Here is a 24,458-nt window from a genome sequence, read left to right on the forward strand (position 1 = left end):
CAACCACCAGAACACCAGGTTACAGCAAGTAGACAGGTTACGTCGGCAGTGGTTACGTAGCAAGTAGTAAGCAGGCTACAACAAAAAGCATCGGTGCACTAAACATACCACGCTACCCTTCACACACCACCTTTAACACTATTGTGACTAGCACTGCCACGGCGTTAACGTCCTGCCTGCCCAAGCTTGCCACCAAGAAACTTCCCAAAAATCAGTAACTGTAAAGAAATCTGTCTAGCAAGCTTGAATTAAGTCCAATCACCACCAAATTTTGTGTACTAATTCAAAAATGGATGCCCAGTTCAGTCGTGCTATTTATAAGTTTGTCACGCGATTTGTTTTAGCAAAGGGGGGTGAAAGGGGGATAATTTGTGTTTTTTAACGTTTTTTTGTGTGTGTTTTATTTTCCACTGCTTTTTTTAAAAGTTATTTTTTAACAGAAAGTATTATAAATAATGTTATAACCAAACAAGGTGTAAAACCTATGAATTAGCTGAAATATTGTCAACATTGTACACAGAAATAAGGAGACAGTACAAAGAAAAAAACAAGCAAATCACGCATTCACTCACAGCATCCTGACTCAAATGAAACAAAACTGTAACACTCACCAAATGATGTCTAGGTAATCCATATTGAATATAAGTCACATTTTCACAACAAAGTATCAACTGTACACCTATGAACAATTCCAAAAGGATTTGAAGGCTCCAGCCATCCATTTTTATCAGTGCTGCCACGCCCCCATAGCTCCTGCACGATTCCGAGATACATGTTCGTCTAGCAGTATCACCCCCTACCACGTGTAGTTGCCGACTCGTACTAGCAACGGGACTGTTTCTTCCTCAATATCACTGCTATTATCGCTTTCTTGAGGCGAAAACGACACGATGTATCTTGATCTACAGGATCCTCAAGATCCAACATCCGGAGAATCTCCCGCAGTGGGGCACTGCGGTTATGAAATTAAAGGCCCCTCCTGTTTTTGGAACCGCAGGAGCTTTCTAGTTTGCTGTTAGGTAGATTTTTGGTTCCTCTTTCCTGTCATGCTCTCTTTTTCTTCATGAATTCTTTTCTTTTTTCTGCCTTCTTGCTCATTCACCTGTATTTTTTCCAAAAATCTCTTCTCCTGCCGCTTGTCTCGCGATTCATGTATAGTTTAATCTGTTAGTGTTCTGATGTAAGTCCAGCAGTAGATAGGTTAAGCCTATTTTAACATACTGGAAACTGGTAATCTTCCAGTAGGTATTAATTTAGTTTTACTAAAGCCTGCTGGGACACAAGTAATGGGTTAGTGCATTTGTAAACAGGAATCGCTTGACAAGTGGCCCCCTTCATCCCCCCCTTCCTCGTCCTGATATGGCTCTGCGTAGTCGGGTGGACGTTAAGCAACAAATAAACAAACAATCCGGAGAATCTCCTCCCGTGACAAGGCTCGCCTTCGATTCATTTTTTTTGTTCGAAAACACCACGCAAATCTGCACTAATTTGATCAAGCCGGAAGAGAAAACCACGTGTATCAAGGGAAACAACTCAATTTACTGGAAGCTTCAAAAACCGGGAAGCAATCACGAGTCGTGTACCTTGTATGTCTAATACTAAAATAGTCACTTCCCGTCCGTGGGCGTTGCAGCGCTATTACTAATATAGTCACCTCCCGTCGCGAAAGTGTTAAACATGTCACCTTTACATATTTCATCGAGCACGTGGGCCTGCACAAACGAACTTTTAAAACAACAAATCAGCCATTTTCCTTCCTTCTCTCCATATCTGCAAAGACCATATACAGATTATTATTTTAGCGTCACAAAGAGCAAATTATGCGGTAACCTGGAAAGAACAACAGAGAGTATTTCATTCCACAAACACAGACTCGTCAACACCGTTAAATAATGATTTATTACCTCAACAGCCTATGTAGGTAGCTCTCCTTTAAGCGAATCCGCTCCCTTGTATGGCTACGCCCGTCGACGTTTTAAAAGCCACACCCCCTGTACTGAGTTTATCTTCTGCGTTGAAATTCTCCAACCCTCAGCCCAGAAACACCCGACAACCTCGTCGTCGAAACATATATGGTGGCGATAGGCGGTGACTCCTCCCTTGTCCTAAGAGCCCTCCTGTACTAATGCAGAGCAGGCACGATGACATCAAAAATATCACCTCGTGTTGAAATCCTCCAACTCTTAGACGAACAAGTACCGTCTCCTATCGTGCTTATGTTAAAGTGGGCTAGTTTCAAGTCTTTCCCAAACAACCTTGAAAACATCACGTGACTCCTCGTGTCACACATCCTGTTCAGTTACCGTATTTGACGGACTACAAGCCGCAACTTTTTTTTTTTAAAAATCGCATGTCGGCTTATAAAAAGATGCGGCTAAAACGTTACCTAAACTTGAATAGCATTCACCTAATGGAAGTCGCCGCGGATTTTCATTTCGCTCAATTAGCGATTACCGGTACTTTATTAGCTCTCTACTCAAGACTCGGCGCTTTTCTCTTTCTTTCGCGAATCTTCGTTTGTCAACAAGTCGTCGTGACAAGATAGCGTACAGAGAAACACCGGATGTATCAGGATCTCGCGCGCGCGAGATTTCGTTTTTTTGTGTCTCGCGATAGTTGGAGGAGCGAGAGCCGCCATGTTGTGTTTTCGTCTGCTCGAAATGTGCGCAAAAGTCGTAAATCATCCCAAAAAAGCTTATTCCGGGCGGGACTACATGTGTGTGTTGGTTAAAAATTGTGTGTGTGATATTTTTCTTCAACTTTTTCACTTTTCTTCTTTGTTTCACTTGTTTATTCTCGGAGCCGATTTCGCCAAATACCGTACTTTCATTTGCCTGGTTGTTTTCATTGATTGACACGATCTGATTATATTTTTTTTCGACGGCGGCTAATATAGTGACGCGGCCTATACGTGGCTCGTCCCAATTTTTTTTTTAAAAGTCGGGGGTGCGGCTTATAAAACAGTGCGTCTTGTAATCCGTCAAATACGGTACATTCGATTTCGCCAAGCAAGCAAAATCACGCACGTGGAACTCCTGCAAAACGAAATCCCCGTGCTGCGCTACGCTTTGTCAGCGGTTTCGTACCGTCACCCCGACTCAAGCACAGGCGCTTTCCATCACAATTGGAGATAGGCACTCGACAGAGTGTTCTTATCTCCAATCCATGTCACTAAATTGTGACATAGATGCTTGCTTTGTCTCAAAGAAAGCTGATGTTTGCCATAGTCTATCAATAAACAGTGTTAGGTTTGTCTATGTTTCTAACTCCTTTGCATGTTGGAGATGTGAATCGTATGCAAAAGATGACTTGTTGATGCTACAATGTCTACCTGTCTGTACCCAGGTGCAACTACATCATGAACAAGGACGGCTCGGCAGACCAGTTTAGCCCCAACAACCAAGAAGAGCTGGTGAAGACTGTCATCGAACCCATGGCCACCAACGGACTGAGAACCATCTGCATTGCCTACAAGGACTTTGTCAGAGGTCTGGGAAACTTTGCAAAATGGGTCTTTATGTATTAGGGGTTTGATACTGAAAACAGAGTTAATGATAAGTTGCTGAGTAATTTGTAAAATGCCTGACCATGTTGCTAAAATGCCAGACAGGTGCAAAGACTTTTGTATACATTTATTTATCTCAGAACAGATTGAATCTATGTTTGTAACTTGATTTTATGGGCTGTATCTCTCTTTAGAGGAGGTGTTTGTTCATTAGATTCAGTCAAGTAATGACTGAATGTCTGAACAAGAGCGGAGAGCGAGGTTTGTCTCCCAATGTATGCGTCTCTGTATGCATGTATGTGACAATCATTTTATGATTGTGTTTGTTGATTTGATGAAATGTGCCTGTGGAAAGGGAGTGACACGGTGATGTTGATGTGATTGTAGGGACAGCCAACAGCAACGAGGTGACGATAGACGATGAGCCTGACTGGGATGATGAGGACGGCATTGTGAAGGGCTTGACCTGTATCTACATCGTCGGCATTGAGGATCCCGTCAGAGATGAGGTGGGTGCTGCAAACATTACACAAAGGCCTGGAGATAGTACAGGCTTCAATAACCAGCATTGCCGGCATTAACTCGCCCATTCCCTCCAATTGTCAAAATGCTGTCTCTCTTAATAGTGGGAGGAACCATTTTACAGTAATTTTGATGTGAGGTTTTAGTTTCAGATGTGTTAATGATTTTAGATTGTGATATGACAATCTGGTGGACCAGAAATTGGTTGAAGGATTATTTTTTTTGTCTGCTTGGTAATAGGTGCCAGGTGCTATCAAACAATGCAAGAGTGCTGGAATCTTTGTGCGCATGGTGACAGGGGACAACGTGAACACTGCTCGTTCCATTGCCTCCAAGTGTGGTATCATCATACCTGGAGATGATGGTCTGGTTCTGGACGGCAAGGAGTTCAATCGACGAATCCGTGATCAATCTGGAGAGGTAAAGACTTTGTCATGAATGGTCTGGTAGATGTGTATTGCCTTCAGCTTCATCATGGTATATCAAAAGATGAAGGTGAGGAAGATGGATTGAAGTAGCACTCCTCCGAAAACGGCGTATGGCTGCCTAAATGGCGGGGTAAAAAAACGGTCATACACGTAAAATTCCACTCGTGCAAAAACCACGAGTGTACTTGGGAGTTTCAGCCCATGAACGCAGAAGAAGAAGTAGCACGTAAGTGGTCTGAGGGCAAAATACTGATGCAAGTGATGTGGACTGCCAAAAACTCAACTTTACCTTGCTGAGCCTGTTGTCTACTTTAGCTGAGTAAACTCACCATCTGAGATTTGGGGTTGGGGGGAAAGAGTGCATGAGAAGAGATGAACAGGGGAGGTAGATACCTATTGTCTTGTATTGCAAGTGGGAAGGATGCAGCTTTGACAGTTAATAAGTCTTACTTATTGAGGCTGTACCTGACAGCTAACAGATTGAAAGCTCTGCAGTGTGAATAGGGAAAAGAGACTCTTTTAGTCTCCTCAAGCACTACAGTGAAGGAGTGATAGCTAACAGATTGATAGCTCTGCAGTGTTAATAGGGAAAAGCGACTCTTTTAGTCTCTTCAAGCACTATAGTGACGGAGTGACAGCTAACAGATTGATAGCTCTGCAGTGTGAATAGGGAAAAGAGACTCTTTTAGTCTCCCTAAGCACTACAGTGAAGGAGTGATAGCTAACAGATTGATAGCTCTGCAGTGTGAATAGGGAAAAGAGACTCTTTTAGTCTCCCTAAGCACTACAGTGAAGGAGTTTCGGAGACTTGCATGATATAAACTTCCAATGAGGAAATGAGGAATTCCTGATTTGAACACTTATTTCTCTCCCCGACAGATTTTCTGAATTTTCAAAACTTCCAAGAAAAGAAACTGAAACTGAATGTACTTGAAATATATAAAACCCAAGCAAAAATTTCCTCATTGGAAAGATTCTCAGGTTTGATCTCTGCACCTGTGCTGTGTGTTTTGACAGGTATCGCAGCAAAAGCTTGATGAGGTGTGGCCGACACTGAAGGTGCTGGCGCGCTCCTCCCCACAAGACAAATACACGCTGGTCAAAGGCATCATCGACTCCAAGCTCACCGCCAGCCGGGAGGTGGTGGCCGTCACAGGGGATGGAACCAACGACGGACCCGCCCTCAAAAAGGCTGATGTCGGATTTGCCATGGTGAGGATTAGTACCGTTTTCATGTTCCTTTGTAGCTCTATTCTGTTAGTTTGAATAGGCCAGTGTAGACTTGTGTTTTTTCCTTTTCTGTGACTTTTCAAGATAAAGTAAAACCCACTTTTTAAGACCTCCAAAAATCTTTAAAAAAAGGGAATCTTAAAATGGTAAATTTACAGACGTAATGAACAGAACATCCAAAAACAGAGAAGTCTTAAGTTGGGGGTCTTAAAACGGAGTTCCATTGCACCCTTTCTGTTACTTTTCAAGATGTTTGATCAAATGGAAGGGTAAACAGTAGAAAGTTGATGTTGAGGAAATTGGGATTTATGTCCGGTGGGAGATTTGTATGCTTTGAAGGCAAGGCAAGATGTAAGCACAGCTCCTATGTGCATGTTTTCAAAAGAAAAAGTTATATTATTGGGCTTACACTGTCAAACTGCAGTGATCAAAATAATAGATAACTGATAAAGTAACTACACCTAACGTTGCCTCAAATCTAACCTGCACACCCTACGCCTTACTCATTTCTGTCCACCAGGGAATCTCTGGAACTGATGTGGCAAAAGAGGCTTCCGACATCATCCTGACAGACGACAACTTCACCAGCATCGTCAAAGCTGTCATGTGGGGTCGTAACGTCTACGACAGCATCGCCAAGTTCCTTCAGTTCCAGTTGACTGTCAACGTTGTTGCTGTTTTTGTGGCTTTCATTGGTGCCTGCATCATTGGGGTTAGTATTTTGATGTATTGTATACTATTGATGGAAGTTCCAATTCTGAAAGGATTCCTGACTTCAGAAATTATTTCCAAAGAAATGTCCTCATTTTCAAATCATTGTGGGTGTAAAAATTAGAGCAAAACATGGAAAGTCAGAGTCAATAGTTATAGTTTTCATCCCTGGTATTATGTAGCATGGACCAACACATTTTTATTCTCAAGTGACAGGTAATTGATTTCTGGTGAATATTTTAAATGGATAGGGTGTACATACCTCTTGGACACGTTTTTGTGAATAAAATGGGGACCGTGGCAATTCAAGTAAAAATCTTCAAAATGGAGTGATAAACAAACTGTTACAATTTCAGACAAAATTAACAATGTGGTTTTGCTCAATAAAAAGGCACAGCACTGTTGTAAAAATCGAGGATGACGAAAACAAGAGCATGTTGGTAATAATATCTACAAAATGCAGCTCTTTTCATGACGAAAGAGCTATTCCCAAAGGAGTAATAGCCAGGTTTTACTCTAATGTGTTTCGAATTTTGCACATGTTTGTAAACGGTGGGCTAACTAGTAATCTGGTGTAGTTGTACCAGGCAGGAAAGCGCAGCCCACTCGCTGGCCCCAGCAACAGTGTGTCAATTACATGTGCGTGCGTGCCACATTCCAATTTCAATACACTGCGGCATTGCATAGTGCAAGGGAAGGCACTCTAGACACCAAAGGAGTATTTGAAAAATGCTCAGATTAAGCAGGGGTGTCAGAATGAATCCCACCAAAGATCAGAGGTTGCCATTTAATTCGCCCATTTTGCACCACCACCCCCTTACACACACACACACACACACACACACACACACACACACACACACACACACACACACAAACATACACTCAAAAACCAAGTTGCCCGAGTGATGTGGCAGAAAACCGGTAAACACATACAAATCATATTGTAAGTAATTCAAGTGTAGACGCTGAATCTAGACAGAGATACCCATCTACGGAACATATGGGGACACAGAGCTAATAAGTTGTGACCTGCACCATTATTATTTGTTTACATTGAAGCTTTTACAGTTGAGTTTCATTCGGTTTTTTGTAACTTTTACTGTTGACTGTCATTTAGCCGTTTGTAGTGTTTACGTTGAGTTTTATTCAGCCGTTTGTAGCTTTTACAGTTGAGTGTCAATGAGCTATTTGTAGCTTTTACAGTTGAGTGTCATTCAGCCGTTTGTAGCTTTTACAGTTAAGTGTCATTCAGCCGTTTGTAGCTTTTACAGTTGAGTGTCATTCAGCCGTTTGTAGCTTTTACAGTTGAGTGTCATTCAGCCGTTTGTAGCTTTTACAGTTGAGTGTCATTTTGCCGTTTGTAGCTTTTACAGTTGTGTCATTCAGCCGTTTGTAGCTTTTACAGTTGAGTGTCATTCAGCTGTTTATAGCTTTTACAGTTGAGTGTCATTCAGTCGTTTGTAGCTTTTACAGTTGAGTTTCATTCAGCCCTTTGTAGCTTTTACAGTTGAGTGTCATTCAGCCCTTTGTAGCTTTTACAGTTGAGTTTCATTCAGCCTTTTGTAGCTTTTACAGTTGAGTGTCATTCAGTCGTTTGTAGCTTTTACAGTTGTGTGTCATTCATCCGTTTGTAGCTTTTACAGTTGTGTCATTCAGCCGTTTGTAGCTTTTACAGTTGTGTCATTAAGCCGTTTGTAGCTTTTACAGTTGTGTCATTCAGCCGTTGTGGTTTGGTACCCTTTCAGGACAGCCCGCTGAAGGCCATCCAGATGTTGTGGGTCAATTTGATCATGGACACCCTGGCCTCTCTGGCCCTGGCCACCGAGTTGCCCAGTGCTGAACTGCTCCTACGCAAACCCTACGGCCGCACAAAGCCCCTCATCTCCAAGACTATGTGGAAGAACATTGTGGGACACGGCGTCTACCAGATCATTGTTATTCTTGTTCTTCTTTTCAAAGGTAGGTCTCTTGGGAATAACAGACACAGAGTAAGCTAGGCCCTCCAAAAGATAAAGGTCAAAAAGAACAAGTATGCAAAGGAAGAGGACTTGGACTATCAGATAGCAGAGCGCTGTAATGTGAAACTACTCTCTTGGTTGTGGAACAAGTGGTTTGCAGAACAATCCTAAGGATTCTGAGAGCAAACAAGGTTTAATTGTCGCTCAGTATCAACTATTTTATATCATAACATTTGTTTGTTTTGTTTTCCAGCATGTCTAGGCTTATGAGGTAAGGATGTATAGAAACAAGGATGTGCATATTTGTTAGCTTTATGCACCACAGGGTACCCAAACCTTTGAACAAAGCGCATTTTCTGCGTACAGGTGGTGACCTGTTCGGTATCGATGATGGAATCGAAGACGCCCAGAAACTTCACGCACCGCCTAATCAGCACTTCACCATCATCTTCAACACATTTGTCATGATGACTCTCTTCAATGAAGTCAATGCTCGCAAAATTCACGAACAGCGCAACATCGCCGAGGGCCTGCAGCGAAACCCTGTCTTCATCGGCATCTGGATCGGTACCATGGTTCTCCAGGTGAGCCATAGCGCTTTATCCACAAAGCAGGGGACAATAAAGGTTCAGCACACTACGAAACAAAAGTCCTTGAATCATAGGGCTGTGGTTGGGAGGAACATGCAAACAGGAAGAAATAAACTTGGGGGGGGGGGGGGGGGGGAACGGATATCTTCTTGGGTGATTGTTGTTCAGCAGTTGCCCTGCTTATACAAAGCCATGGCTTTTGCAGGGCTGATGTTTGTCAGATTATTGACTGAGATGTTTGTGTGTTTGCAGGTGATCATCATTCAGTTTGGAGGTTTGGCGTTCCAGACGGAGTCATTGACGGCGGATCAGTGGCTGTGGTGTATTTTCCTGGGTGTGGGCTGTCTCATCTGGGGGCAGGTCAGTCAACATGCTGTCTCCGCATGTCCTGTCATTTAGTCATACTTTACCATGTTGAACATTTCATTCTTTTGCATTGATATATTTTTCTTTCATTAAATGCAGAATGTATCGCTTCAATTAAGCAATAAGATGACACGAGTGTTTCCCTGCTGTTGACGTACCTGTTTCTGTGCTATTGGAACAGGTGATCACAACGATTCCCACACACAAGATTCCAGCGTTCCGCCTGCCGTGCGGCAAGAGGAAGGGTATTGAGGGGGATGAAGGTGACGGCTACGAGGAGGAGGAGGACGACCAAGTGGGCGAAGGTCGCGGTCAGATCCTGTGGGTGCGCGGTCTCACTCGTCTCCAACAGCAGGTAGGTCACCTTCACCTTTTCACACACACCCACTCCCCACTCTTCCCTCCCAGCCCTCTACCCCCAACTCTGCTTGCCCTAGGTGGGTAATTTGTCTTTACACTGTGGTTTTTGTCTCTGGTTTTGTGACTGCCCAGTCTTGTGTCTCTGTGCATCTGGGCAATAGTCTTAGCTGTTGATGTGTCTGTGTTGATGCCGTACTTGTGTACAGCGTTTGGTTTGCAGTTAGGGCTGCAGTGAAGAGTATTGTTTTTGGTATGTGTGTGTGTCATTCCCCTCTCGTGTGCCTTGGTGTCAAACTACCGCCGTGTTCTGTTTGTCAGTCTCTGCGTGTATAAATATGTGGCTTCGATGCATCAACCTGAAGGCTAGGTGGTGCTTGTCGGGACTCAGGTCTAGATCGTACATTTTGCTTTCAATTCTGTTCTACAAAGCTAATGTGTTTCAGTTTGTGAAATAGTTATCAAGGCTTATATGGAAGCTCCCATAACGTGAGAGATCTCCTGGATTGGCGCAGGGAAAAACTTGAAAGGCCGTCATGCTGTCCTAATTGTTAGGAGGGGGAAAAGATTTTGACTGTAATGTAGAGTAGGCAGGTTTCACGGTATTGATTTCAGCCATTTCCCATTTTCTCACACTTTCAATTGTAATTAATTAGGATCAGTACCACACAAAACAAAGAAAACATTTATACGCAGAGTCTTATTTTCCATAGAAAATCAAGCGAAACGAAAGTTGCCCCCAAAACGTGAAAATCTATCAAACAAACTTGATGCAAGCCTGACTCCAGAAAGAAGACAGAAAACCACTAATACTAAATGATTTACATAAAGTTTAAACATATAACAGATTTTCACAACAAAGTTCCTTGCCTGAGGCTGTCTATATGTTTGCATGATGCTGTCCTTGATCAGAACGCCATTTTCACCTAAACCGGCCGGCGAAATTTTTTTTTTTCACATTTCAAGGTCTCCATACACTAACAAAAGTCACATGTTGTGAAAGTGTATTTATGTGTGTACAAGATAAAAACAGATAAGTACTTCTTTATCATTTTTTAATGGCAGAAATAAACTTATACTATCGATACCCCCTAATTTAGAAAACGGCAAGAAGAGCCAAGATACCTGTTTCATTAACAAGGAACATTTTTTGTTCATAAAAAGACACTCACTCATTTTGATATAAAATAATAATCAATTGCATACATAATATATATGAATACAGAATGTTAAACAAATCTACTTTTATTTTAAGTGAAAAAAACACACACCAAAAAACACGCTTATAAGTGACGTAAGGCTTGCCACCAAAGACTGTGGGTACCCTAACTACTCTCCTCACATAGGGAGGGGGGAGATAGAAGGATCCCTAAACAAAGCCTGCCTCAACACGACTTTAGTAGGTAGCCGTGCCTGCTTGGTCATCCAATTATGCCGTCGAAAAACAGAAACAAAGAAGAACAAGTCGCGTAAGGCGAAAATACAAAATTTAGTCAAGCTGTCGAACTCACAGAATGAAACTGAACGCAATGCAATTTTTCAGCAAGACCGTATACTCGTAGCATCGTCAGTCCACCGCTCGTGGCAAAGGCAGTGAAATTGACAAGAAGAGCGGGGTAGTAGTTGCGCTGAGAAGGATAGCACGCTTTTCTGTACCTCTCTTCGTTTTAACTTTCTGAGCGTGTTTTTAATCCAAACATATCATATCTATATGTTTTTGGAATCAGGAACCGACAAGGAATAAGATGAAAGTGTTTTTATTCGAAAGTTGTGTTGTGTTCGAAAGTGATTTCGAAGATTTAATTTTGATCATAATGTTTATATTTTTAATTTTCAGAGCTTGTTTTTAATCCAAATATAACATATTTATATGTTTTTGGAATCAGAAAATTATGAGAAATAAGATGAACGTAAATTTGGATCGTTTCATAATTTATTTTTTTTTACAATTTTCAGATTTTTAATGACCAAAGTCATGAATTAATTTTTAAGCCACCAAGCTGAAATGCAATACCGAAGTCCGGCCTTTGTCGAAGATTGCTTGGCCAAAATTTCAATCAATTTGATTGAAAAATGAGGGTGTGACAGTGCCGCCTCAACTTTTACAAAAAGCCGGATATGACGTCATCAAAGGTATGTATCGAAAAAAAGAAAAAAAAAGTCCGGGGATATCATTCCCAGAAACACTCATGTAAAATTTCATAAAGATCGGTCAAGTAGTTTGGTCTGAATCGCTCTACACACACATGCACACACACACACATACACCACACCCTCGTCTCGATTTCCCCCTCTACGTTAAAACTTTAGAAGACACTTGTAAGGCAAATTTTCGCGCCGCGGTGCCGATGACGCAAATAACTCTCGCGACAAAACGATTGGTCCGTAAAGTCGCGTCATCTACCGGTTCATGAATGGCCCGTGTATGAATGGCATTCCTTCTGTTGTGATGACGTGCGCACCTCGTCATTAATGTGACTGGGAAAATCGGTCGGATTTAGGTACCCCCAAGATCTTATGTCGGAATTAGATACCTTTACCCTACCGATCCAGAACTGCAAAGGAAACGTTAATCAAACTTCTATAATCATTGAAAAAGCTAAAAATCTGATCGAGCATGAAGAGGTAGCGATCGTGTGGTAGCGATCGTTGGCTGACAGACGGCATATTACTCGACAAAAAGGCAACAAAAACAATAAAATCTCACCTGAAAAAAATAATCACAAATCCCGCCTTCGGCCTCAACTGTGAAAAGTGTGTAATATGTCAGATACGGCATAGGATTGCCCGGAAATGACAACGAAAGTGAAAGTAGCGATCGTTGGAAACCCCGGACAGACGACGGTCGGACATTCCAAGAAATGGACACAGCGCGGAATTTCGCGAAATTTCGGTCATTGTAAATGCTTTCCTATGAAGTACAGACTATAAAGGTGTGTTTTCAATGTCAAAATAAAATCATGTTATCATTTATTGTGGTAAAATAAGCTTACTTGGTTTATCTGTGAAGACTTAGTTTTTCGGACAGACAGCTTCCAGTTCTCGATTCGATTTTTTGTGTGCAAAATATGTAATGCAAAATTCATATTTGTGCTTTTGTTTTTGTTTGTATGGTTAGATATTGCAGCTCTGCTATCAAATATGACCATCCAGTGTGAATTGAGTGCCTTTTCGTTTCAATTTTCACATCAATGGTTGGCTTCTGTCATGCAGAAGGAAATGGCGTCTGTCAGGATTCACACGATCGCTACCAAACACATGTGCATAAAATGCCAACAAAACAACTCAAACGATTTTTTTTTTCAGAATTGTATTCAAAATGACACATTTGTAAATTGCATATAAAAAAAAACACTGAGAAAATTGGTTCAGCAAGTTAGAAATCAGAGCACATTGTGCAGTCAATAGAATGTCTCAATACCGCGAAACCTGCCAGTAACTAAAGACCAAAACAATCCTCCCAGGACTTACTTTATAAATATCAACAGCAATTCTTTTAATCTCAGCTTGATGTATCGAGTGCCCACAAAAGCCCCCTCATTTTCAAGTTCCCATGCCACGGGCACAAAAGTTTTGTTTTTTTAATGTTATGTGTGTGTTATATGTGTATTATCCAGAGGCTTGAGATGTGTGTTATGTGAAGCGTAGCCATACTGCATTGTCAGTTTCTATAAGTTGGTTGTGCGAGTGCTGTAAGAGTAGACTAACATTTGCAGGGAAGGGTAGCATGAGTGTGTGTTGGTGTGTGTGACAGTGTGGAAATTTTGAGCACAAAGTTTGGAACTGAGTGGTGTGACAAAACTTAACTCGGGCATCATGGGTTCTTGACTGTGTTCTGAGTAATGGTGCATTACTGTACAGTATGTGTGTGCTCTAACTCTTAACGCTCTTCACAATTCGGCAGTGTTTGCAAAAAGTGATGTCAGTTTTCACACACTTGTGGGAAAAAGACCAAATCAGGGAGGGGTAGAGGCACAGAAAGAACAAAAGGGGTTGTAATGGAACTAGCGATGAAATGTTAACACATTTGCTGGTGCATCACTTAAGAAAAAAGTCAGCATGGATGAGTATTGGAGAGCAAGGAATGGATAGCAGTGCCGCTAACATCACTTTGAAAAATAACTGTTGGAAGGAAATGTTAAATGTATGACACTTCAAGCAAGCTAATTTGGAAGACATCTGAATGATGAACAAGTGAATTTTCTAGGAGTAGGTGATAAACAGAATGACAAAAAGTAATGGATGGAGTCGGTGTGCATGATTGGTGGTATGGCATGGTGTGCATGCTTTTGTTCTGTGTTTGTGAAAGCAAGAAAGGGAGAAAGATGCAAAACTCTGTTGTTTGTCCCGTCCCTATGTGTCACTCTTACTGAACTAAAAATAATGTATGCAGAACTGATTCCTTAATCCAAATGTATTGGTTCCTCTCCTTCATGAAACACACACTTGTAAAATAATTACAGAGACCTGATCAAACAGCCCCCCTCTGTCACCTTTAAAGGTTCTAGTTTTCAGTCAAACTGCACATCATTTTTCAGCTCTAAGTTGAAGGTGTGACTATCAGTTTAGGTAAAAAGAGCTTGATTAAGAGAACATGAGTGTGCTTTTTTGTTTTTGTTTTTCTTTTATAAAAAAAAACTTTTTTTTTCTCCTGAAAATATTTTTGCAATTTTTAGATGCCTTTGATGGGTGAACCAAAAAGTTTTTCATTTCTTTCTTAATTGTATTAGGCAGGTTTGGTTTGCTAATCATGCTGAAAATGTCCCATTTCAAGAAAAAAAATCTATACACGGCTGTGATGATTATTCAGAAGTAGAGAATAGGACTGCAACAATGATTGTTTTGCGTGTTGGGGGGGTGGTGGTTCTGTCTGTTGGCATGATTTCGTTCAGCCATGTGCAATATCCTCTGTGGCATTCCCCCATTTCCCTCTGGTGAAAAGATTTGTGATCTGTCTTGTTTAGTGTTCTTGTTGGTGTTGATGTTCATGGGTGTCTGTTTTGTTTGGTGTTACACTGTATTTGTGTACTTTTTCTGTGTGACCAGGTAAGTAGATGCTTGGCAGTTTGTTGTTGTGACTAGTGAGTTCTAGAGATGACCTTGACCTACATTTTCAAAAATAACCTTGATTGATTATAGTCAGCATGGTGATTCTCTGTTATGATTTGATGTTCTTACAAAATATATATTAACCTTTGTTGCTGATTTGCAGGTTTTTGTAGACAGATCTACTGTAGAAGTTCAGTTTTGTGTTAGTAGTATACAAATGTATCTTACAAAGTTTGATTCCTTATGGAGTAGACTTTTTTGTTTCTAGACATAATCTTTCAGTTGTTCGTTTTGAATTTTAGTTCTGCTGGGGTGGGTTATCTCAGTGCTTTCCCCCATGCAAAATAAGAGAATGTTCATTAAGTCAGATTACGAAATTGTTTGATTTACCCCATCATTGTATTAATCACATCGTCTCTCACCGTTCAGTCCATTGTGTATCAATTAACTGGTGTGCGTGTTGGAATCTCACTAAAAGTGAATTAACCTCTTGCAAAAAGTGTAACATGTTGAAATCTTGGTTATAGATGTGCCAGTCTGTGTCTCTGTGACTTGTGCTGTACGTCTGTCTTACTTGACGTAATGTTATGTCAGTCTAACACTCTCTCTCTCTCTCTCTCTGTCGTTGTCTAAAACATTGTTTTCTGGTGTCAGTGGAAGTGTGTTAACTCAGTAACCACGCCACTCTTCTATGGGTTTCTCTCGGCAATGGCCTAATTTTTCTTGCCACATCTCGAGTCATCCTGTCATCCTCTCACTGTCATCCATTGTCATACATCTGGTGGGCTTTCTGCTGTGACACTGCACCGAGCAGTTCATTGCCAAACACTATCTTCTGCTTCCGTTGGGTGAAATCCCTCCTGTAAGCTCTGTGCTGTGACTCATGTGAAGCTGCTTCGTCGTGTCCGTTCATCCCTGGGTTGTTAGTCTCCACTTGCTTCGTAGTACTGCTGTTGTGCTGGTTCCGTTCCCTCTACACTGAGTGGAGTCGCTGTGGAGCTGTGTCAGCTTTTCTCAGCTTTTTGTGGCAGATATTGTCAGTCAGTCTCGTGTCACTCGGCTACCAGTGTTTATGCCAGTTGGTCAAGTTAGATGTCAACGTCTTTGGTCAAGTGTGCCTGTGTGGGTGTGTATGGAAAGTGTGCCCGAAGTATTGAGCTTGAGACTTGGTTGTGAAATGAGTCTGCTCATAGATAAATGAAAAATGGCAAGTATTTGTGTTAAGACCCACTGTAACTTATAAACAGATATAAAATTTAAGATTCTTGTGCTTTTTTCTTTTTCCCTCAGATTGTTATATGTTATTTTAGTGTCAAGTTATTTGACTTTACTTGGTGGTGTAGTTGAGTACCCATGTGGCTGTTCTAGACCAAGGTACTATAGCAACTGTTGAGAATATGTGCCATGTTTTGTTGTCAGTGTCTATACATGTGCACAGTTGATGGCATAAGATGTCATTGTCAAACGTCTCACTTGTATGTGCCATGTGCTGCTGATACTTGGACTGTGTAAGCTGATTTTTTGTAGTAAAAGGTGATACGTGTTCCTTTTGATGCCAAGTGGTATTTCATTTTGGACAAGAGAATAAAGAGATTATCTTGCAAAGGTCAAGTGAAAGCGATTTGAAAAGTGGGATGCAGTGCCCAATGGATTCTTGAAGCAGTGGTCAGCATGCCGCTGGTGTACAAACTAGTGTAAAGTCCATACCTCTCTACACTGGGAGTGCTACCTTGCAAGGTTAAAGCAAAACATGATGATTGGAATGAAATAAACATGCCCGGTACCTTTACAGGGAAACTGTCTGTTCATGATGCTTGAATAGTTGAAAGGAAAAGAACTCGGACTGATTAAAATGCGGGAAGGAAAAGAAGGAGCAGGGAACAAACACTCTAGAGAGAAAGAGACAAACTTGTTCTGCCCATAGTGAAGTACTGCTTGGTGTTCATCTCTGAAGTTGTTGTAAATGTGTACATGTTCTTTTATGACTGTATTCTGCATCTAAACCAGCTTGTCCCAATAGACTTTCACCAACTAGACATAAGTTTGACTGTTTTATCATCAATTTTTATCTTTTTAGAAAAATAAAAAGTCATTTAACAGTAATAGCTGTGTAGAATGATATTGCTGTAGCTTGGAAAAATAGACTTAAAAAGTTTTACTTGCATTATATTGATATATTGTGAATGGTGATCATACTTCATAGCCTAGGTTTCAAGGACAGGGGATACTGTAAGTCATACCAAAAGATAGTGGAGAATAACGAACCTGGGGATTAAATCTTTGACAGGTTAAACACTGTGACGCTCATAGGATAGAGACAGGAATTTGTCAACAATTTTTAAAATTTGCATCCAAACATGAGCCAGACATAAAGAGAATGAAGAAAACATAAGAGGAGGTAGCAGGCATTGGAATTGCTGTGTAAGTTATATGGGCATTTGGAAAAGAAGGCCATGGAACTTATTAAATGGGTTTGCTAGTGCTCGGAGTAGGAATTTTCTTTGGCAAATGTGGACAGAGACGGAAGCCATGTCCCACCCCCGTGTCATCACAATGGCACGTAAAAGACCTTGGTCATTCTGCCATAAGTGCAGGTGGCTGAATACACCTAAACACGCAGACACCTGGGTAGCGCGACTCCGTTGCTGCTAGCTTTCCACTGGGAGGAAGCGACCCGAATTTCCCAGCAATGGGACAATAAAGTAATGAAAATGAAAAAAATGAAAAAATGAAATGAAACGATCTGGTATTTTGAGATAGGGGATAATGAATGGCTTTATTGTGGAGGAGCATTTCAAATGGTTGAAAATATGAGAACAGGAGGAAATACAGACGGGCAGTTTTGACCAGGGACAAACTGTTAGCAGTTGTCGCAAGAGATAGAAAGAAGGAATGGTTAATGGAACAGGGAAATAATGAACATACAAACAAAAGGACCAAGCAATGACCATGTGATTTTGACCAAGGACTGAGATGGAAAGTTTAGTAGGAAGACAAGACAAAATGTGTTGGTTGGATGTATCAGCTATACTGATAAAAGTATAACAAGGGAAAGACTAGACACAGAATGTGTTGGTTGGATGTATCAGCTATACTGATAAAAGTATAACAAGGGAAAGACTAGACACAGAATGTGTTGGTTGGATGTATCAGCTATACTGATAAAAGTATAACAAGGGAAGCACAAGACACAAAATGTGTTGGTTAGATGTATCAGCTATACTGATAAAAGTATAACAAGGGAAGCACAAGACACAAAATGTGTTGGTTAGATGTATCAGCTATACTGATAAAAGTATAACAAGGGAAAGACAAGACACAAAATGTGTTGGTTAGATGTATCAGCTATACTGATAAAAGTATAACAACGGGATAGACAAGACACAAAATGTGTTGGTTGGATGTATCAGCTATACTGATAAAAGTATAACAAGGGAAAGACAAGACACAAAATGTGTTGGTTAGATGTATCAGCTATACTGATAAAAGTATAACAACGGGATAGACAAGACACAAAATGTGTTGGTTGGATGTATCAGCTGTACTGATAAAAGTATAACAAGGGAAGGACAAGACACAAAATGTGTTGGTTGGATGTATCAGCTATACTGATAAAAGTATAACAACGGGATAGACAAGACACAAAATGTGTTGGTTGGATGTATCAGCTATACTGATAAAAGTATAACAACGGGATAGACAAGACACAAAATGTGTTGGTTAGATGTATCAGCTATACTGATAAAAGTATAACAAGGGAAAGACAAGACACAAAATGTGTTGGTTAGATGTATCAGCTATACTGATAAAAGTATAACAAGGGAAAGACAAGACACAAAATGTGTTGGTTGGATGTATCAGCTATACTGATAAAAGTATAACAAGCGAAGCACAAGACACAAAATGTGTTGGTTGGATGTATCAGCTATACTGATAAAAGTATAACAAGGGAAAGACAAGACACAAAATGTGTTGGTTAGATGTATCAGCTGTACTGATAAAAGTATAACAAGGGAAAGACAAGACACAAAATGTGTTGGTTAGATGTATCAGCTATACTGATAAAAGTATAACAAGGGAAAGACAAGACACAAAATGTGTTGGTTAGATGTATCAGCTATACTGATAAAAGTATAACAAGGGAAGCACAAGACACAAAATGTGTTGGTTGGATGTATCAGCTATACTGATAAAAGTATAACAAGGGAAGGACAAGACACAAAATGTGTTGGTTGGATGTATCAGCTGTACTGATAAAAGTATAACAAGGGGAAAGAGGAGACACAAAATGTGTTGGTTAGATGTATCAGCTATACTGATAAAAGTATAACAAGGGAAAGACAAGACACAAAATGTGTTGGTTAGATGTATCAGCTATACTGATAAAAGTATAACAAGGGAAAGACAAGACACAAAATGTGTTGGTTGGATGTATCAGCTATACTGATAAAAGTATAACAAGGGAAAGACAAGACACAAAATGTGTTGGTTGGATGTATCAGCTATACTGATAAAAGTATAACAAGGGAAAGACAAGACACAAAATGTGTTGGTTGGATGTATCAGCTATACTGATAAAAGTATAACAAGGGAAAGAGGAGGGGGGCAAAAGGGCTTATGTGAAATGTGCAGCGTCAGATACATTTTGAGGTAACTCTTGGGTATAGACATGATGGAAAACGTTAAGAAGACAAGTAGGATTACACAATGGAGGTTGAGCATCTGGAAGAAAATGAGAAAGCCAGGTAACAGACACGAAGGAGGATTGCATGGAGTTAAATAAAGTACAGTGGAGTCCGGGTACAACGAATCTCAAGGGAGATACATTTTAGTTCGTTATATCAGTAATTCGCTGTAGAGTTTTCAACCCTAAATGGCCTTAAGACAAGTTTTCCCATTCACCTTCAAATGATCGTCCCATTGATCTTTCCTTCGAGAGTACAATCTCTGCATGTTTTCAACAGCTTCATAATATAATCCATAGAGGTATAGTTCATGTACTTGCACATTCTGATCAATCTCCGATTTCATGGTGTCCACCAGTTCTGGTGCATGTACTGCCCTGGCCAAGTTTCCTCTCAAGACATCAAAGAGACCGCCCCATAGGTTAAACTCCCCATAGGTTAAACTCGGTCACTGACCCGGGTGCAGGAAGTGTTTCCTCGCAGATCAGATCGTTGAAGCCTTGCGACTTTTTAGAGCACAGTCATAGCTTAGCAGCTGATTGGAATAGTGAAAACACAGCGGCGGTGGCTGTTCCGTGCACCTCCCGCAGTTTGTTCAGAGTTCGCTCATCACGCGATGTGCACTTGTGTTTGTGTATTTTTGTGTATTTTTGTCTTTGGAGACAATTATTGACATCAGTTCGTTGTAGCCTTGTGACTTTTAGAGACAAAACGGCTCTGGGGCGATGAAAACGTGTTTGTTATAAGAGGGGTTCGTTATGCAAATGAGTTCAAAAGGTTCGTTGTAGCCGGAAAGTAACAAGTACGAAATAGAAGGCTGTCTGCCGGGAAATCAATGGCAGTTCGTTAAAAGCGGGATTTCGTTATACCCAGGTTCGTTATAGCTGGACTCCACTGTAGTGGGTGTAAGACTACTCACTAGAGATAAAGCATCTAGAACAAAATTCACAGGGCATTTTAGAGGCAAGAAGTAGGCTGGGTAACAGTGGGTTTAAACAGTGAAGACAAGGCATGTAGAAGAAGAGAAAGTGATGTTTGAGGTAGGATCGCTATGGGTGTAGTGTTGACACACAGGGTGTACAATGTGTTGTGTGTGCTACCAGCTGCGCGTGGTGCGCGCCTTCAAGAGCACACTGGAGGACCTGGAAGACAAGAGGAGCGTTCACAGCTTCCACAGCTTCCACAGCCTGCGCTCCTCGCGCTCCCACCACGGCCCTCGCACCATCACAGAAGAGGCCAACGCCAATGCCAACTCCAACCAAACTCACAACCACGACCGCTTCCTGCGTACCACCCCGCCCCGCCTCACCTCCCCCAACTACACCTCTGTCCCTCCCAGCTTCCGAGTGAAGAGCCAGTCGTTTGAGAACGTGCCGCTGGTCAGCAAGCAGCCTTCGCCCATCATGGCCTCGTCCAATCCCGGCCACAAGGCCTCCCCGCCCAAAACGCTCAGCCACTCCGACATTGCCAGCCATCGCTCCGAGACTTCCATGTAAACACCTCACTACTCCCACCTGGACTTTTTGTCAAAGGGGACAACGAGGATGTCCCTGACCCTCACCAATGATCCTACCCGGCTGTTAAGAAAGAGGGCTGAATTAACTCGGCTTGAGACAATGTGGCAAGAAAGTCCACCCTGATGGCTGTGTTACACAGCCTTACAGAGGGTAACGTGTTTCTCCAGCGTTGAAACCAGAGAGAGGGTGTGTCTTTTTCACAAGATGACGGACAGGTCCTTACTCTCACTGGCTGGGAATCGTAAGCTTTCATTTGCTGAGAAAACTGCATCAGAGCGACAAATGAACAGAAGAGTGCTAGGTGCATTTGAGAATGAGTGACAAACTGTTCACAGAGAGGAGATCTTCATTTCATTCTAGCAACATTCAGAGATCATGCTTTTCCTAATTGTAGGAAAATCAAAGTATATCATGCCTGCCTGACATGGACAATTTTGTTTTTGAGAATTTTTTACATGTTTTGTCCCTGCGTGTTCCAAAAGCTTTTGATTGGAAGAGATTTTGTACTGAAAACATTTGTTCTCAAAGGTGAGAAAAGTATTGGAATTTTCAGGGCTTTACTTGGATATTCTATTCAAAAATCAAAAAACCTTTTGGGATCCGGCATAGTCTTGGAATTTCTTGTTGAAAACTGAGGTTCTCACCATCAAAGGGGAATCAAACTTTTCCCCGCGTAATCTTGAGCCAGGGCGGACATCAGCTGTCTGGCTTCATTTGTGGTGCAGGCGGATTAGAAATTGACAGTTTTGAAGAAGCCACAGTGAACTTGTTTTTGTGATTTTTGATACTCGTTTACCACTATCCTCACTATTGAATACTTATGTGTAGAAAATCCTGTTGCATGTGATGTATGATTTAAGTTTAAAACTGCGGTTCATAGTTTTTATGCTTGTTGAATGGGATGTGTTTTACTGAGATTTGTTCCTTTGTGCAATTGCTTGATCAAATCATGTAGCCAAAATTAGATGTAGACAGTGTTTGTTTTGCTATGTACAGCGACATTTTTTGTATCCTACATAGTGAAAGAGACCATCCATGTCATAACTTAACCATATTTTTCACATGTGTGTATATCATGTAAATGAGGTCGGGTCAAACTACAGTCTGGCAGGGACCTCAGAATTAATTTTCCACTGCTCATGATGACCAAATCACTGAAACAAACGTCATTCTTGAAACTCTTTGTTGTTTTCTCTGTACAAAAAAAAATTGAGAACTTGCAGGTGACTCTATAATTCCTATTGTGGCATCTTTTTGCACTCTATTTCACTTTTGATGTCAGAGATTTCACTTTGGAAGATAGGTTCAAAAAGATGCGTATTCAAAATGGACACTCCGACTATGTCTGGAAGTTTGAGGTAGAAGGCACACAAGTATAGAATGTAGAATATACAGAATACATGTCCTACATGGCTTACTGTGTGATACCAGGTTTACATTCGTTGCTCTTTCAAATATCGAATAGCTTGATTTCGCTTACATCTCAATATTTATAAAACCACTTGTGTAAACCTGGTATCACACTGCAAGTCCTGTAGTATTCTCTATTTCCCAAGTACCTTTATGACAACAAATGGTTGAATATTTGTAAAAATGTATTTAAAAGAATGTATGTTCTGTGAGATTTGTGCCCATGATACTGAAGATGTGTGGATACATACAATTTTCTTGTTGGGTACCCTGAATTTTAAAGCATCACCCATTCGTATTTTTTTTAGATTGAATTGACAATATATTGTCAATACATGTAGTGACAAAAATGATGATTGTAATGATGATCAATATATTATATGTTGGCCAGTCTGTGATCAACCCGCCACGTTCCGCTTTCAATTGTGTTGAGGTTTATTTTCAGTGTCCCAGTCCCTGCTGTGATATTGTGCATCTTTTTATTTATTTGGACACAAGCCTGTCTGAAGTGTGTGTGTGTGGCATATGTAGTGCATTTAGTGTCACCACCTTGGAGATGTCTGGTCAGTAGGGTGTGGTGTACAGGGTACTGTGTTTATTTGAAGTAGGTGTGTTTCCATGTCAGAATGGTCTGTTGCTTCACGCTGTATATTATCACAGAGCGAGCCTGTGAGTTGTTTTTTGAGTTTCACACATGTCTCTGTGTGTATGAAGACCTGTGCCCCTGGCCTGAAGTTTCACACATGTCTCTGTGTGTATGAAGACCTGTGCCCCTGGCCTGAGAAAAGTGGTTTGTCTGCCTGCATTACTTTAAGGTGTGTTGAGGTTGTTTTTTGTTTTTTCTTTCAGTTTGGCATGATAAAAATTCACACTTGCAAATCTGGTAGTATATGTATGCATAGTAGTTTGGAAAAGACAGGAGGGTAGTATAGATGGAAAGGATTTGCCTGTGAAAGTTAAAAACACAGATATGAACAAGCACAGCAGTTGTGTATAGTATGTCGTGTGTGCACAATTGTTTTCACTCTTTTTTTTTTTAATTTAGAAGCCCGGAAGTAGAAGAGAGCGGCAGAATGTGTGCTTGTGGATGCGTGCATGCGTACAAGTGCACATGCAAATGCATATATGTGAACACGTATGTTAGTTTTAAAGGATTAGGTGAAGGGGGGTTAGTGTGGTGGCAGCTCTTGTTTGCTGAGGTTCAGATTGCACTCATTTTACGTGGACAAGGAGATACCCCTTAGCTGAAGCTGGTAAGGCAAAGTTACAGTGTGAAAGGAACACAGTTGAGCAATTCGAATTGTCTGTGCCCCAACCTTTCAGTTTTGATGTGGTTTACCCTCGTTTATATCCCCAGTAGATCCCTGTATGTACACTAATGTGCAGAACTCCATAGAGATCACCCCTTGTGTGAGTGTATTGGATTTTCTTATCCCTGAACTTCATGTTTGCTTTTTCTCTACTTTTGGTATCCTGATTTGTTTTCCAGATGCAAATGATTTTTTTATTTCTCTGCTCTTTGTTCATTACCTCTATCATTGCCATTCTTTCCTTACCCAGGAAATAAGTTCTTGTGTTTGGAGTTGATTGTTTCCTTCCCATTCTCATTCATTCCATTGCGTTTATGATTTGTGTCCTCTCTCTGAGGTTCAGTTCTCATGAATCTTTAATGCAGTTCATTGCATTGGTTTATTCTTCTGTTGGTTTAGTTTTCCCAACGGCTCACGACTTTTGATTTGTGGTCATCATCTACCTCAGTCCTCTGAAGCTGTTTCCTATGCATCTCTGTTTATACGTGTGTGTGTTCTTCTGGAATCTGACATTGACTTTATGCTAGTCTTCCTTAGCGACAGTACCATATTCATTTACTCACCCAGTTTGTTTTCTGACCCTCCTGTATGCAATTATGTCAGGATTTAACCGTTTTTCTAGGTTTCTTGCCAGTTACCAGCGCACCCCTTATTACTACTCATTTGTCCATTTGTGTCCACTGACCTCTTTTACTTCTCTTGCCATTTAGTTTTTTTGTCCAAATTTTCTTTGTGATGTGTATGTGTGCGTGCGTTTGTGTGTCAGTCAGTGTCTCTCAATTACTTTCATTGTGTTCTTTTTCCCGTTTGTTTTCAG

At 41.0% G+C, this 24,458-nt stretch overlaps 2 protein-coding genes across 9 annotated transcripts in view; both read left to right on the forward strand.

The window, feature by feature from the left end:
• The window catches only part of LOC138964957 (plasma membrane calcium-transporting ATPase 2-like), a 155,305-nt gene that overhangs the window by 117,555 nt on the left and 13,292 nt on the right, over window positions 1-24,458 (forward strand). For all 8 annotated transcript variants that reach the window (XM_070337049.1, XM_070337050.1, XM_070337047.1 and 5 more), the window contains 9 exons: window positions 3,346-3,488; window positions 3,893-4,014; window positions 4,268-4,447; window positions 5,473-5,667; window positions 6,206-6,397; window positions 8,145-8,358; window positions 8,724-8,941; window positions 9,200-9,307; window positions 9,495-9,668. In XM_070337049.1, the coding sequence (XP_070193150.1) occupies window positions 3,346-3,488; window positions 3,893-4,014; window positions 4,268-4,447; window positions 5,473-5,667; window positions 6,206-6,397; window positions 8,145-8,358; window positions 8,724-8,941; window positions 9,200-9,307; window positions 9,495-9,668 (1,546 nt within the window). The remainder of the gene's footprint in view (window positions 1-3,345; window positions 3,489-3,892; window positions 4,015-4,267; window positions 4,448-5,472; window positions 5,668-6,205; window positions 6,398-8,144; window positions 8,359-8,723; window positions 8,942-9,199; window positions 9,308-9,494; window positions 9,669-24,458) is intronic.
• LOC138964959 (uncharacterized) lies at window positions 19,961-24,449 on the forward strand. The gene has a single exon (XM_070337058.1). The coding sequence runs from the start codon at window positions 20,487-20,489 to the stop codon at window positions 20,898-20,900; it is 414 nt and encodes a 137-aa protein (XP_070193159.1). The 5' UTR covers window positions 19,961-20,486; the 3' UTR covers window positions 20,901-24,449.

This window comes from Littorina saxatilis, linkage group LG4, assembly GCF_037325665.1.
Source record: "Littorina saxatilis isolate snail1 linkage group LG4, US_GU_Lsax_2.0, whole genome shotgun sequence".
Lineage (NCBI taxonomy): Eukaryota > Metazoa > Mollusca > Gastropoda > Littorinimorpha > Littorinidae > Littorina > Littorina saxatilis.

What these genes read in the sequence shown, in the direction of transcription:
- LOC138964959 (XM_070337058.1), top strand. Translation starts at nt 20,487, where the DNA reads ATGTGTTGTGTGTGCTACCAGCTGCGCGTGGTGCGCGCCTTCAAGAGC.